This window comes from Camponotus vicinus, unplaced genomic scaffold, assembly GCF_025532165.1.
Source record: "Camponotus vicinus isolate PSW18456_S1 unplaced genomic scaffold, iyCamVici1.0 SCAF_3, whole genome shotgun sequence".
In the NCBI taxonomy this organism is placed as follows: domain Eukaryota; kingdom Metazoa; phylum Arthropoda; class Insecta; order Hymenoptera; family Formicidae; genus Camponotus; species Camponotus vicinus.
The window spans coordinates 6,293,833-6,310,085 of record NW_028141967.1 but is presented as its reverse complement, the minus strand read 5'-3'; the positions used below and the strand labels follow the sequence as shown (position 1 = coordinate 6,310,085).

The following is a 16,253-nucleotide window of genomic DNA, read 5'->3' as shown; positions in this document are numbered from 1 at the left end:
CTGACGGGATCTCATCCGGTGGCTCAAAATTGAGGAAGAAGTACAGGATACAAGGAAACGGGCGAGCGGAGGCGCCGACTAAAAGGAACATGCCAAGCTAAGTATTATTATTTAATTGCGTCAATAATAAAGTCCACTTAAGACTACCGCTGCCGCCCCTGTAAACATGCCCAGCAGGTACGGGGAACAATTGAGGGGAAGGCCAACCAGCGGACGAAAACTGACACTGAGACCCCGAGTCGAAGTCATCTCGGCCGGAACAGCGCTAAAGAAGAACATTCTAAATAACGGCGAGTGGCTGCCGAAAGTATCCCCCCTGACGGGCCTCGACGAGAGGAATGTACAAGCACATGTACAGCCCTGAAGGCCGCAGGATTAAATGGGCCACACGACGATCCTGAGGGTTGCGGAAGCGCCACAGGTGGCCTAGTTACGCATTAATTTGCTAGCGTGATTCCGACGGGCCTTCCGCTCGCCACTGTTCGGCGAAGGGAACGACGGCCCAAAATTATCGATCCGACACGTGGATGCCGAGAGCACGGAGAACCGCAAGGAGTCACCGGTGAGACAAGCGTCGACCCCATCTGGCCGTCTTTGTTAAATAATTCAGGTAGAATTAGCTCGAACAATGTCGGTGCCGTATAGCTGCCGTCAATAAATTTATTGTGAAATTCCTTTTCTGCGTTCTCGATATTTGCGTCTTAGAGTACGACGGCCGGCCGAAAGACTTTGTTCGAGCTTTCGTAAAATTAAGTGCCCTCTCTCCCAGTTGCGCGCCGACAGTCACTGTAAATGTTTATTTGTACAATTATTACTGTTAGCTGTAAAACTTTGTCTGTTAAAAGTACTGTAACCGAGCTCACGCACAAAGGCGATTGCGATACTCGATAACCGGCAACTACGTCGCGGCGTCGGCTCGCATATTTCCGAGGCTCAAATCGTTTGATACTTTATTGTTATTTATAATTTTTCATGTCTAGATTCAACCGTCTATGTTAGATACGTTAGTAGTCGCTCAATTCTTTCGTTAAAGCAGTAGATCTGAATAATCGACTCGCATCTATAATCGATTCTGTTAACTGTGCGTGTGGCGAGTAGATCTACTATTGTAATTAATTATTTTATTTGCGACAGACGGATGTCATTAAAGGAGCCAAAACCGCGGTGTTCATTATTAAAAATTATTTGGGAATTCGTAGCTGCCGAAACTCTAACAAGTTTCGTTTAGCGCGGAATTCCGGGACTTTTCTTTTACGCTTTCTTCCTGCCGCGTGACACGTGATACTGCGGTGATCGCGCTCGAATGCCGGCCCGTCGCTGCCGGCTAATAATCTGATAATCAATATTATAAAATCGTTCTACATCTACGCGAGTCTGTCCGCCGTTGAAATTTATTCATATGTTAAATATATTAATTCTTGTTACTAAAATATTATGTTTTATTTGCACCCACCTTGTATTCTCGATCCTTCCTTGTGAATTATTAAAACGGACTGCCCCTCTACCAATTTCGAGACGGGGCTAGCCGAGCGTCCGTCGCGGTTTTTCTGAGAGCTTTGCATTTTTTTCGTGTGTACTGCCGATACGTTAAATTTTATTAGAGTGGTGCGGATTCCCGCACCTGGCGCCCATATATTTTACTTTGGAGAAGAAACACTTTTCTTTTATATTAGAAGATCGCGCCGAAGGTGTGCCGTGGGCCATTATCACCGGTCATTTAATGTCATTAGCCCTTAATAAATTAACGGTCACAATATATATACATATATATACATAAATACGCATATACAGGGTGTCCCATTTTAAAAGTTCCATCCTCATAACTCTTCAGGATCAACTTTGAAAGAAAACGACTCGCATAAAAGTTGTAGGGAACAAAGGGGGCTATCTAATAGTGACCTTGGATTCGACATTAAAGGTCATTTTCAAGGTCATTTGAAGGTCAACTTCCGTTTTTTAAATAAGAATCCCTATTTTTTATTACTTATTCTTGTAGCTTATCTCGAGAGCTTTCCAAAGCACTATAATAAAGTATTTCTTCATTCATTTCTTTTCGAGTTATGAGGCTTGAAATAATTTCTTAATTTTATATAAACCATAAAATATCTAGTAAAATATTCATTTTTCGATTATCTTACCTTAATACTTTTATGTACAAAATAATGAGAGGAATCAATTGGTGTAAAGAAAACACATAGTTGTTTTTTCTTTACACCAATTGATTCCTCTCATTATTTTGTACATAAAAGTATTAAGGTAAGATAATCGAAAAATGAATATTTTACTAGATATTTTACGGTTTATGTAAAATTAAGAAATTATTTCAAGCCTCATAACTCGAAAAGTACTTTATCCGAGTCGTTTTCCTTCAAACGTTGATCCTGAAAAGTTATGAAGCGGTGGAACTTTTAAAATGGGACACCCTATATATACATATATGTATATACTGCTGAACAATATTAACGCATAATTTTTTTCACTTTTCCTTTAAAAACTGATATTTAAATTTTAAAGAAAAAGTGAAAAAAAATTATGCGATAATTTTGTTCAGAAGTATATATACATATATATATATATAGGGTGTATCCTAAAAAGTGGGAAGTATTGCAATGGTGGACTCAGGACACAAAAATAAGAGAGAAAGTTCATATAAACATATGTCCGATATGATCTTGTTTTCAAGTTATAACTTCTTTTATTTTTCAACAGAATTGATAGTTAAGGTAACAGGACGTGCTCAAAATGACTACCTCTAACTTGAATACAGGCTTCAACACGTCTCATCATAGATTGTCTGACTTTTTAAAAAATTCCGGGTATTGCTCGAATTTCCCGGCAACCATCTTCAACACGAAGTTGACGAAGTATCTCGACGTTGTTAATGGATGTTTTGTATATATGTTTATATGTTGTTTCTCTTATTTTTGTGTCCTGAATCCACCATTGCAATACTTCCCACTTTTTAGGATACACCCTATATAAAGGGTAGACCATTTTAATCAATACACGCGAATATCTCAGAAACACTGCATTAAATCGAAAAATGTTTCAGATATAAGATGTATGGCTTGAAGGGGGACATAAGAGAGTACCATTGGTTTAACCTTGGGTGGCGTTGTCAAGGTCAGGGCAAGGTCACTTTGGATTTTTTTAATGGAACTCCCTAATTTTTATTACATATTCATGTAGCTCATCTCGAGAGCTTTCCAAAACACTATAATTAAGTTAGTTTTCTTAAGTACTTTCCGAGTTATGAGGCATGAAATAATTTCTTAATTTTACATAAACCGTAAAATATCTTGTAAAATATTCATTTTTCGATTGTCTTACCTTAATACTTTTATGTACAAAATAATGAGAAGAATCAATTGGTGTAAAGAAAACACATAGTTATTTCCAAGAAAAAATATGTAATTTGCAATTAACAATTACATTTTTTTTTCGAAACAATTATGTTTTATTTACACCAATTGATTCCTCTCATTATTTTGTACATAAAAGTATTCAGGTAAGATAATCAAAAAATGAATATTTTACAAGATATTTTATGGTTTATGTAAAATTAAGAAATTATTTCAAGCCTCATAACTCGGAAAGTACTTAACGAAAACTAACTTAATTATAGTGTTTTGGAAAGCTCTCGAGATAAGATACAAGAATGTGCAAAAATATATAGGGTGTTCCGTTTAAAAAAATTGAAGTGATCTTCACGTGACCTTCAAATGACTCTTCAAGGTCAAACCAATGATACCATCTTATGGCCCCCTTGAAACCATACAACTTTTGTCTGAAACATTTTTCTGTAAAACGTATTATTCGGAAGATATTTGATGTCGTTATTTAAAATGGGACACCTTGTATATATATCATAAATTATTTTATTTTTCTGTTAATTGTTTAATTGTGTTTTTTCACATATTTGACAGTCTCAAAATTTTTTACAATAACAATAGATTTTTAATATTTGTTATTTTATTAAATTAAATAATTTATTGATAGATACTGTGACACATCTCTTTATAATAATACATTTAACCTGTATAAATAAAATTTTAAATGTCTTATAATATACACTATATAAAATAGTATACGCAATAGGGCATAATGTAAATAAAAATATAAATACAATATTGCTTTATACTTACTATTAAATTCTTCATACTTTGAGCTAAAATGCAGATATCTCTTGTTGATCTAGTATTAGTAAAAATGGCGTACTTTAAGCTGTCATTAAATTTTATACTCGCCGCTGAATGGATTATTATAGTTACTCTTTCTATTAGCATTTGCGTATGGACAGTTGACAAACCTAAGTTTTCTTCAGTGACATCACCGGAAATCGGAATTAATTTTTTGAAATTTGAGGGTTGCTCTTTTCGCAGTTTATCATATAACTGAAAGGGAATATATTATGTAACGTATTTATTATAATATATATATATATATATATATACAGGGTGTCCCATTTTAACTTTCACACTCGAATATCTCGAAACCATGGCGGTTTCGGTGAAAATGTTTTAAACAAAAGTTGTATGGTTCTAAGGGGGTCATAAGATGGTGTCATTGGTTTTACCTTGAAAAGTCGTTTGAAGGTCACGTAAAGGCCACCTTCAATTTTTTAAATGGAATCCCCTATTTTTTATTACTTATTCTTGTAGCTTATCTCGAGAGCTTTCCAAAACACTATAATAAAGTATTTTTTCATTGAGTACTTTTCGAGTTATGAGGCTTGAAATAATTTCTTAATTTTACATAAACCATAAAATATCTAGTAAAATATTCATTTTTCGATTATCTTACCTTAATACTTTTATGTACAAAATAATGAGAGGAATCAATTGGTGTAAAGAAAAAACATGGTTGTTTTTAAGAAAAAATATGTAATTTGCAATTAACAATTCCATATTTTTTCTTAAAAGCAACTGTATGTTTTCTTTACACCAATTGATTCCTCTCATTATTTTGTATATAAAAGTATGAAGGTAAGATAATCGAAAAATGAATATTTTACTAGATATTTTATGGTTTATGTAAAATTAAGAAATTATTTCAAACCTCATAACTCGAAAAGTACTCAATGAAGAAATACTTTGTTATAGTGTTTTGGAAAGCTCTCGTGATAAGCTACAAGAATAAGTAATAAAAAATAGAGGGTTCCATTTAAAAAATTGAAGGCGATCTTCACGTGACCTTCCAACGACTTTTCGAGGTAAAACCAATGACACTATATTATGGCCCCCTTAAAACCATACAACTTTTGTTTAAAACGTTTTCACCGAAACCGCCATGGTTTCGAGATATTCGAGTGTGAAAGTTAAAATGGGACACCCTGTATATATATATATATATATATATATATATATATATATAGTTTATGTTTTAATATACGGAGCCTAATTTCTTATAGTTATTTTAAATTCACGCCGGCGGAAGATGGCGTTATTTCCTAATTTAATATATATTTGTAGGCGACCGAGAAGTATTGAGTTGAAGGGTCTAAATAGCTCAGTAGTAAGAGCAGTCGCCCGGCAAGCGAAAGACTCGGGTTCGATTCCCGATTCAGCGACTTTCGGCCCGATATTTTTCTCGCCTACAACACTACAGGGGGGAAAAGAGGGATAATAATTAAATAATTTCTCGAATTGAGAATTATTTAAAAATTTGCTTGGTATCGTACCAAGAAAATTTGTGCCCCGTGGACACAAATAAGTTTCAACTTAATTCTCGTTGAAATTACGCACTACCATTCGCGTTTAGCTCTGATGGCCCGTCTAAATTTAAAGTTTATGTTTTAATATACGGAACCTAATTTCTTATAGTTATTTTATATATATATATATATATATATATATATATATATATATATATATATATATATAATTGCCGTGATTCTTAAGAAATCTTTAATAATATTATAAAAATCGTTAAATATTTTGATTATTTTATATCTTATTTTTAATGTTTTTTATCGTATACTTTTATTAAATTTTAAAATTAATTTTATAAAATAAAAGGTATTTTATATAATAAAATTTATAAGAAAAATTTTGCCACTTAAATATAATAAAAAATCTTAAAAAAATACGGTGTTGCAAAAAAGAAGAATCTACTTATGTAATAATTGGTAATTAACTTACTGGTAAATTTATTATTTTTTCGAGCCTTTCGTTAATGCTTAGTCCTTTTTTCGAACGCATCAATACAAATACTTCACGAACATCTGGGCAAGATCGCAATATCTTCTCAATGTATACTTTACCCAGAAATCCTGTCGCGCCTGTTAAAAATATACTTTGTCCAACGTAAAATGTCTCAATTGAGTTGGCTGGATCAATTATATTCTCATCCATTGTTAAATGAAAAAATAAAACCAATATAAATTAATACCAATATAATAACGACAATACTAGTCAAAAATATATGCAAGCACTCGGAAATGGAATCGTCTGTTTTATGTCGATACCGTTATTAAGGGAATACGATTGAATAGAAGTGATAAACTGAGACTAGTCATCAACGACTCTATTTAATGAAAACATAACTGTTATATGCTATATAATCATTTGCTAAGCAGACATATATTAATAAAACGGAAATTCTGCAAGCTAAAGTTGAAAGAACAAACTTACACAATGCAGTGATATATATCTAATATTATAATGACATAAAGTGACTTTGCAATTTATTCCTCACGTGTAATATTTGTAATTCTACAAAAAAATTGGATATAATCGATTGTATATATTTAAACCATTTTATTATAAATAAAAATAAATATATCAATTAAATTGAAATAAAATAAATTAAATTGAATAAAATAGTTATATATATACGATTGAAACGTGTAAAAATAGTGACAAAAATAGTAATGAAAATGATGAATAATTTAAGATATTTATGTAAAGCGATCACTCTAAAGAATTTTTTTGATTTCTCATGTTGTTGTTAATTAATATAATATTTCATACACAGAATATCAAATATATATATATATGTATATATGTATTAAAAATTAAAAACTTTTAACTTTTTAACAATTTTTTTACCTTTATTATTTTTCATTTATTTTATATATGTTATATATTTTATATTTTATTTTAATTTTTTAAATTTATTTAATTTTCTAAAATATACAAAGCTTAACTCTAAGAATATGTAAGAGAAACGTCTTTAATTTATTTCTTAAACATTTTTTTCATTTCCTTAACAATTAAATGCTGATCTATCAAAACTGATATAAATTTTCATTCATTTAGTTAGCTTATTTATCAAGAATTCGCATATTTATTCGCGTTTATATATTAAGTCAATTGATATCAACAGTTTTGGAGATTTCAAAGTTTTTTTTTCCAAAGTTATCCTTCTTTAGCAGTTTCTTAATTGAAGTTTTTCTTGTATTTTCTAATGATATTTTTCTGGATAGATCTAGGAATTTATGTTTTTGCATGTTTATGCAATGATCTACATTATATTATATCGTAGTACATCTTTTTGCCTTCATAAACTGCAATGCAATAACATATATCTGATAAGTTTTCCTTTTTATCACCAAACAAAATATATATTTGATTATATTTCTTTAATAATACAATAGTAAAAGGCAAAATTATATTTATATAAACGTGAAATTATACTAATATGGAAATAAGTTAGATATTACAGAAATCAATTTTTATACAGTTATTTATAAACCTACTAATGATCTAGATTATATTTTGATATGACGGTCATCTATGAAGCCAAATTATCTCTCGTAGAATAATCAATGCATGTTCATATATCGAGTCCATATTATCCATATGAAAAGAATGCCGATTAATATTTTCACAATTTTGTCTATCCAAAGCATTCTGTAACCATAAAACAGATTTAATTATTATTCGGGACTAACAGTAATAATAATGTTTGTTTCAAATCATTAATTAGATCTCTCTCAAAATAATTCGACTCTAATTAAATCTATAAAAAAGCTTAGTTTTATATATGTATATATATATATATATATATATATATATATATATTGCTCGAAACACAAACTATCAAATTTAATAAAGTTTAATAAATCAAAAAAAATCAAAGTACTATATATTTAATATAATATTTCTAAAGACGAAAGTATCTTGAGAAAGTTATTCTCCAATTATTTTAAATAATGTAAATATTTTTAGCTACAATATTTTTTGAAAAAATTTATTTGATATGCGACTGAAAAAATAAATACGAAGGTGGAATACCGTAATGTTTTGTATATAATTGTGGAACACGCAGTCTTTAAAATCTCACCTTTTATGATGGAATTTTGCTGCATCTAGTTTTGTTTGATCAATACTCTCGTTTAGAAGAAAAATTTTATCTCCAATTAAACAATTTCTGCGAGAGAAAATAATATTTTATTCGATAACACATTTTATACAAGAAAATTTTTTATCAGTCTCGCAGTATTAATCATATATACACACAGAATTGTTCTTATCTTATTAAAGAATGTTTTCGTTTTTAGAATTGATTGTTACTTTTTCTTAAAAGTAATATTTTTCAACAGAAACAGAAATGAGATAAATACTAATCTTTCGCTTGTTTTCTGAAGATAAATAAATTTTGCGATTGTGCGATGCATAGTTTTTGTCTTACTCACTTATAATATAGTAGCTTGTCACCATTATAATTTACGTCTGCCATAAACCCAAAGTGTTATTGATTGCCAAGCGGCATTTCGTTTGATAAACTTAATAGTTTTTGATTTCGAAAGACTCAATCATTGAATAAAAAATGCGCGACATGATTGTTAACTATAAATATTTTCCTGTATTGTTTCAATAATCTAAAAATATTTGAACAAAATTTTACTAACGTCTCGAATGTATAAGGGTATATATTTCTGCGAAATACTATTCTGTTCTAAAATAATATATTTTTCTTAATATATTTCTCTTTAACAGTCAGGAAGAAATTACTTTGATGCAAGAAAAAGAATTTTTAGAAAAATTTCCTTAACGTCTCCTTATTTATATTATATTATATTGTATAATGTAAGATAAAATATTTTTGTGCTTATTTTTGTTTTCTTAATCTTCTTTGAACTAAGATTAACAAGTACATTCTGATTGATCAATAAAATCTTACCTGGGACTTTTGCCTACAATTCGTAATAATCCGTCCATAAATATGGCCGGTATCACGTGCAGCAGTAATACTAATATTCTATTTAAAAAATGATTCTGTATCATAGCTGTTTCAGGAGTCCAGATTATGATTTCAAAAGGAGTCTCCGAAAGGAGGATTCGCTTGCTCACTTGCATCATTGTTAAGCGTGATAGATTCGTGCTATGATTAGTCGAGCAATTATAAACGAATGGATGAATATTTTCCGTATTGTTGTTCTTGCTAATAAAATTAAAAATTGAAATAATCATTAAATAATTTATAGAAAACGATGGTAATTATTTAGCTTAGAGGAGCCACCTCGGATAACCTTGACCTTGACATATGTTGTCAAGGTCACTGTCCTGAATAACATTCAAAAGGTTTTAGCCGGCGCTCATTGTTTATTTAAAAGTTATTAACAAAAGAATATCACAATTTTAATGCTTTTTATCTCCGAAAATATTGATTTGAGAAAAAAAATTTTAAGCAAAAAATAAAGCCGCTGAAAAACTCTACAAAAAAGGTTATATGTATTTTTTCCATAAACCTACTATTTTAGCTGTTATATAAAAAAATAATAAATTATAAAATATTAATTATAAAATTAAAATATGTAACTTTTTAAGTTTTATTTATATTATATTTATTTATATTATTTATTTATATTATTAATTATATTTATTTATCTTATTTTAACGATTTATATCATCATATTTTTCTATGGCTCGCGTAAAGTTCATGCGAAGGATTAGGGAGGCACTCTGTGTATCTATACGCGAGTCGGATTGAGAGTCATCAAATTATCGAATCTTAATAACGATTGAACGGACCGAATTCTTAAGCTTAATCGATAGAGCGAGTTTGAATTGTATAAAAAAAGTATCTTTATTTTTGTTCTGCGTGATCTATAAACGGAGATATCATGATGCAAAGTCGAAATATGGAAATTTTCATTTAAGAAAGATCTTTATCATCACCGTCATCAACGCACATCTACACAATACAAAAAGAGAAAAGGTATAGTTTTTCTCTCGATAGAAGATTGCGTTAGTGACACTCTGCGATATTAATGACATTAGTTACATGTATAATTTAACCGTATTTTGAATAGTGATAGGTTAAATAATAAAGTGCAAGTTAAATAATAAAATTAGCTGAATCTTATCATATGGAATTAAGACATTCAAATAGCAATATCATTGTTTTTTATTGGTTCAGATTTATTTTTTTATTCTTTTATTGTTTTTTATAATTTTTTAATAAATTTTTAACCTATTACATTTTACTATTAGTCAAATATTACCTTTTGTAATTGGTAACGATTGGTTTAACGCGATTTTAACTTTAATTATATTTTAACTTTAACTATATGAGATGTTAAGATATTAAACTATAAATATTATAAAATCTTTTAAATATTATAAAATCTTTTTTATTTTGACCTTTAAGATCTTTACATTTGACAGTTACTTTACTTTCGTTTGAAATTGCCCACGAGTGCTCTGCACTGCTTACTCTACCTCTAGACCTAAGGCAGCCAATGCAGCGAACTCGTGCACTCAGCTACACTGTAATAACGAACAGCATCAGTTACACCAGTTCCGAAATAGAAAACGCCTTATGCCCGATTTCATCAACCGCGTTTAACTTTAATCTTAGTTCAACTCACTCTTTGTCTCTTTCTAAAGGAAGAATTAAAAGGAGAAAAAGAGTGAGTTAAACTAAGATTAAAGTTAAACGCGGTTGGTGAAATCGGGCATTAGTGTACACTTTTTGAACTAGTTCAGTTAGTGCAGGAATAAAAAACAGACCTTTTATGGCGATTATAAGTCAATATTATTAATTTAATGTCATGTCCATTAACTACTAAATTTTTATTTTAATGTCATTTCTCAAAAACTTGATCGATTTAATTCCCAACGGAAAATAATTGGTATTAGATATCCACATTAGATATTCTTCATAGGCTTAAGGATATCCACGAATATATGAAAAATAGCTATTATAGATGTTGTTGATATCCAAATGTCCGCAATTCGAGGTTTCATAAATATCTACAGGATATGTAAACTAATATCTTGTAAATATCTGTACAACATTCAGTGGATATTTATTATATATAGATACATTTTTTATTACGTATATATTGATATTTATTTTTGGATGGATATTCATTTAATGTTCTGTATATAAATACATATATGATAGAATTAAAAAAAAAATTAACCATCTGCAGTTAATTATATGGAGCTCTAGAATTCTTTGCAATAGATAGTGGAGATGCAACTATAATAGTCCGCTCTCTTTGACCGATAAGCCGTGATTCGTGAGACCTGTGCCGCGGTGTTATATTACTGTCTTAGATGAATTCCACTTTCGAGTTAGGTGTTCTCCTTTTCGCCACCTAGCGGCGAGGCGTGAAGTTCGTGAAAGTATATGAATAACTAAAAAAAAACGGGCTACTAAATTTTAATAAAATATTTTAACATCTTTTAATGGCAACAAATCAGCGAAAAATCATCGTATTAAGATGAAATAAAACTGAAATTAAAGCTTGAACATTTCTTTCAAAAAGCAAAAACAAAAATTTGAGTTACAAAAAATATTTTAAAATGACGCACGTTGAAGATAGACTTTGAGAAATGAGAAACAAATTTTTTTTAACTGATACAAAAATTTTACAAAAATTTTTCCTGGTACAAAAATGTATGGGTTTTTAAAAAAGCTCATTTATTTCCTAATAAATTTATATTTTTAATCAATTTTCTACGATCTTTTTTGATAAAATTATATCGTTTTGAGGAAAGATTTAAATTTGACCGTTTATCTCTATGTGAAACGTCGAATTACACTTTAATTTCTTTTTTGAAAGTGTGCTAAAATTTAGTGGTCCGTATTTTTTGTGTGTGAATGTAGATATGTGGATGATATACAGGGCGATCTCGAAAAACGTTCTGTCTGTAAAATGACGTATTCCTGACACCATTCTAAGACAATTTTTCCTTTACCAAAATTTGATTTGAAGCGTAGTTTTTGAATTATGAGCAAAAATAGTTAGTAAATCACGCGTCGGGTACAAAAGGCAGGCAGGAGCGGCGCGGCGTGCCGCGAGCACGGGCGCAGCTGACCGCCCGACGGGTGATTACCACCGCATGAGTCGCTAACTTTTTATCTTATAACATAAAATTATGCTTTAAATAAAATTTTGGTAAAGAAGAAAATGTCTTAGAATTACGTCAGAAATACGTGTTCCTTAAAATAACGTTATTTTAATAATGAAAAGTTGTTCCGGATCGCCGGCCGTCCGACGTTGCAATCAGCTGATTGCTACACGCGATGTGTGTATGGCGGAGTGTGTGCGTAATCGCGAATGTAGCGGACGCTAATTAGTGATTGGTCGCGGGAGGCAAGGAGGGACATAGACCCCCAGCGAAGATCGTATAAATTAGACGCATGATCGATGATGCAATCAATAAGCCTGCGATTATCAAGACGAACGTTTTGCGAAAATTTTCTGCGAAACGTCGATCGAGATCTCAGATATTCCTCTCGTGTGATATTCAGCGATGAATCGCTATTCACACAAGAAGGAATTTTTAATGTGCATAATATGCACTTTTGGAGCGAAGAAAATCCCAGAGTCACGCGATTTCGAAATTTTCAAACTCGTTGGAAGATTAATGTATGAGCTGGAATAATGGGCACTGAAATACTTGGTCCAGTTATTCTTCCAGATATTTTAACTGGAAGAACCTACGTCAATTTATTAACAGAAAATCTACCACATTTCTTAGAAGATGTGCCATTATTTGAAAGAAACGATATTATCTTCCAACAAGACGGTGCTGGGCCACACAACGCCAGGATCGTTACGAATTACTTAAACGAGAATTTTCCCGGACGCTGGATGGGTCGGTACGGCCCGATACGTTGGCCCGCAAGATCTCCGGATCTCAATCCTCTAGATTTTTTCTTATGGGGATACTGCAAGGAAGTAATTTATAAAACGCTTCCCGAAGATATTGAAGATCTGGAGACAAGATTACGATTCGCTATTTGGAATATTGACGAAGAAATAATGGAAAACGTCGAAAAAAACTTATTAAAACGCATGAGAGCTTGCATTAGGATGGATGGCGGGCATTTTGAGCATCTGCTTTAAAATTTTTTTTAGTCAATCCGCTCTTTTCAGAGCGACCAATACATTTTCACGTTGGAACATTTCATTGTGAGCAGAATAAAAATAAATTTTTCCAAATGTAATTTTAATTACATTATTCTTGCGATTGACTTAAATCTTCGCATCGTGAATGCAATAATTTCGAAAACGTAATAACGTATAACACGCTTTTTAAAATAATAATTATTTATTATAATTAGAAATAGTTATTATTTATAATAAATAATTAATTTCTTAAGTATGTCATTATACGTTTCATGTTTTCTACCGCATTCGCAATGCGAAGGTTTTAGCCGATCGTTCGTCTTATCTCGCGTCAATCACGCGCCACGCGCAAGTCGTTTGTTAGATGTCGCGTGTCGCGTTTCTGGCAACATAACTCTTGTGGTCGCGCAGTCTCCGCGGTCCGTCGCTTCGCGTCGAGTCATGTGCTGTTTGCATTCGCGTTTCTTTGAAAGTAATTTTTGGTATCGATAAATCAATAGTGAGTGAATAAACAGTAAACTCGTTATCGCGTAATCTGTATTGTGTCAATCGAGTGTGAGACTAATAATCGAAAAAATTTCGATGTATCGCGCATCTCTAGCAATCATAACCTATAGAGGATATGGACCTCATATAAACATTTAGACATTTATTAGATATTTATTGGGTAAATTTTTCCGTGTAGGTTTTATTATAATTTAATTATATAATATTTTTACATATAATACAATTAAAGAATAATGAAATTAAATCAACCAAGTGTTTGAAAATGCCTAATTTAATTGAAAGTGTCTAATTTAATCGACTCTTCGCTTTGCCGAAAGGCGACTTTTAATTTTTTGAAAATGGTCGACTCATAGTCGATAGATAAAGTCGACAATAAAACGTACTAGAATAATTAACTAAACATCGATTTAAAAAGACGACTTCATGTTGATTAAAACATGTCGACTATCAGTCGGCAAATAGCCAGTTGTGCTGTGTGGGATATTTTTCAACTGAAAATATTCTCCTCCCTTTATCTCTCTCATAGAAAGCCTTCAATTTAAACTAATAATTTAATTTTTTTAAATTTACTTAATTAACTTAACATTGCAATTACTTGCTTATAGCATGGTTTCCTGCTTATATTAAAATTGCAGATACGACGCTAATACATTTGAATTAATAAAAGTAAAAAAGATCTACTTAAAAAAATGATATAATTTCTAAAAACTTATCTTTTTAAAAAAAGGTAAAAAAGCGCAAGTTTATGCGGCAAGAAATTATTTTAATATGATTATAATATATCCTACAAAAATAATGGTATCAAAAAATTGCGCCAACTAAGAATGAAAACTTGTACTTGTTTAAAAAGAAATATTTTAATCGAAAACTCTGTTATACAAAATAGCGTTTTAATTTCCAAAAATAATAATATTAAAAAATTGAAAATTTATTTAAAAATTGAAAACTGAAAATTAATATAAAACAAAAAAATTATAAAAATTATAATTAAAAAAATTTGACGCTGCCAATAAAAAATATTACATATTGTAATTAAATACAAATTTAAATTTTAGCACATATTCTAATTAAATACATATTTAAAAAATTAACATATTTCAATTATTAATTCTAATTATTAGTTTATTTCATTTAAATTTAATTACTTAATTTCTTTAATTAATTTATATTGATTTATAGTTGGATAATTTTCTACGTGGATTATCGTCTCATAGAGACGCCGAGTGACCGAGGCAAAGGGTTTATCTGCCATATAATGGATATCGGATTCAAGTCCCGATATAGCATGAAGATTTTTCTGCGATATAGCCACTTCACTTCCCCTTCCTTTCAAGAAGACATTCGAATCACGTTCCAAGAAGGCATAAGCAAATCAGTCAAAAACACACGTCTGTTTAAAAAGAAACAGGAACATATTACTTATAGAGATTTTAAATTCTAATTCTAATTCTATATATTTCATATAGAATTCTATATAAAACATGAGGACATGAGAACCTCATGTTCATAGAATTTAGAATCTCTATAAGGGATACATGTTCTTGTTTTTTAAAACAGCTAAGATAACGGTAATAAAATAATAGTAACAATTTGATATTGATTTGATAAAGTATTTTTTGTTTATGTAATTATGACAACTTTTTTACTCTTTAATCGTTTTGATCCAGCTAAGTCGACTAAATTCAAGTTTCCTATCGATATTTCTCGTTCTGTACTATGTATGCTAATTAATTGTATTCTTGTTATGGATGATCTAAGACTTTGCACTGCCAATTTTATTAGCATATTGTTCAGTTTAGAAGTGTTGCTAAATTTCCAAATATAAATCAACATAAATCAATTAAAGGAATTAAATAATTAAATTTAAATGTTAAACTAATAATTATAATTAATAATTAAAATATGTCGTGTTAAAATATGTATTCCCAAATAAATGTGGAATTCAATAAAATTGAAACGCGACGAATAATAAAGAACGGACGTGTGATCTCAAGATATGCTTACCAACTCGCAGTGAAATCCACGTCGACGAGTTTTTGCCCAGCACTGGCCAATTCGCCGTGAAAATGACGATCCTTGTTAATTATTTGTACTGCTCTCATGTTTTGATTAATTACATTAAATCCGCAACACTACTAATCACACGCACTTCCACGATAATTAACCGCAATACAATTAAGAAATGACTGGCAATTTCCTGGTTATTGCTGGTGCGACAGAAGCGTCGAGAATGCAGAATCCAATGTGCAAATTCGATCTCACAATTGGTCTTCATCATCAAGTCTACTTTGTATATAATATTATGTTATAAAAATGTTATACAGGGTAGGGCAAAAGTTCCGGAACGGTTAAATATCTCAGAAAATATTAATTATTGAAGAAATGGTTCAGACAGAAAAAATTAGCTTAAAAAAATCTATTAGCTGATGGTATA

At 30.4% G+C, this 16,253-nt stretch overlaps 1 protein-coding gene and 1 pseudogene across 1 annotated transcript; both read right to left on the bottom strand.

Annotated features, from left to right (window-relative positions):
• LOC145969300 (fatty acyl-CoA reductase 1-like) overlaps positions 1-6,353 on the bottom strand; it is a 197,368-nt pseudogene extending 191,015 nt beyond the window's left edge.
• Positions 6,354-7,204: 851 nt separating this feature from the next.
• LOC145968350 (uncharacterized) lies at positions 7,205-15,921 on the bottom strand. Its single transcript, XM_083093735.1, has 5 exons — positions 15,824-15,921; positions 9,127-9,387; positions 8,287-8,373; positions 7,700-7,853; positions 7,205-7,507 (listed from the first exon to the last, which is right to left on the bottom strand). The coding sequence occupies exons 1-4, from the start codon at positions 15,919-15,921 to the stop codon at positions 7,766-7,768; spliced, it is 534 nt and encodes a 177-aa protein (XP_082949861.1). The 3' UTR covers positions 7,205-7,507; positions 7,700-7,765.
• Between the last annotated feature and the right edge of the window lie 332 nt (positions 15,922-16,253).

Excerpts from the sequence above, each read along its gene's own strand:
- LOC145968350 (XM_083093735.1), bottom strand. The coding sequence starts at position 15,921 with ATGAGAGCAGTACAAATAATTAACAAGGATCGTCATTTTCACGGCGAA. Across the intron at positions 9,388-15,823 it reads GTGGATTTCACTGCGAGTTG|CAAGAACAACAATACGGAAA; the intron begins GTAAGCATATCT and ends TAATTTTATTAG. Across the intron at positions 7,854-8,286 it reads GCAAAATTCCATCATAAAAG|AATGCTTTGGATAGACAAAA; the intron begins GTGAGATTTTAA and ends TTATGGTTACAG.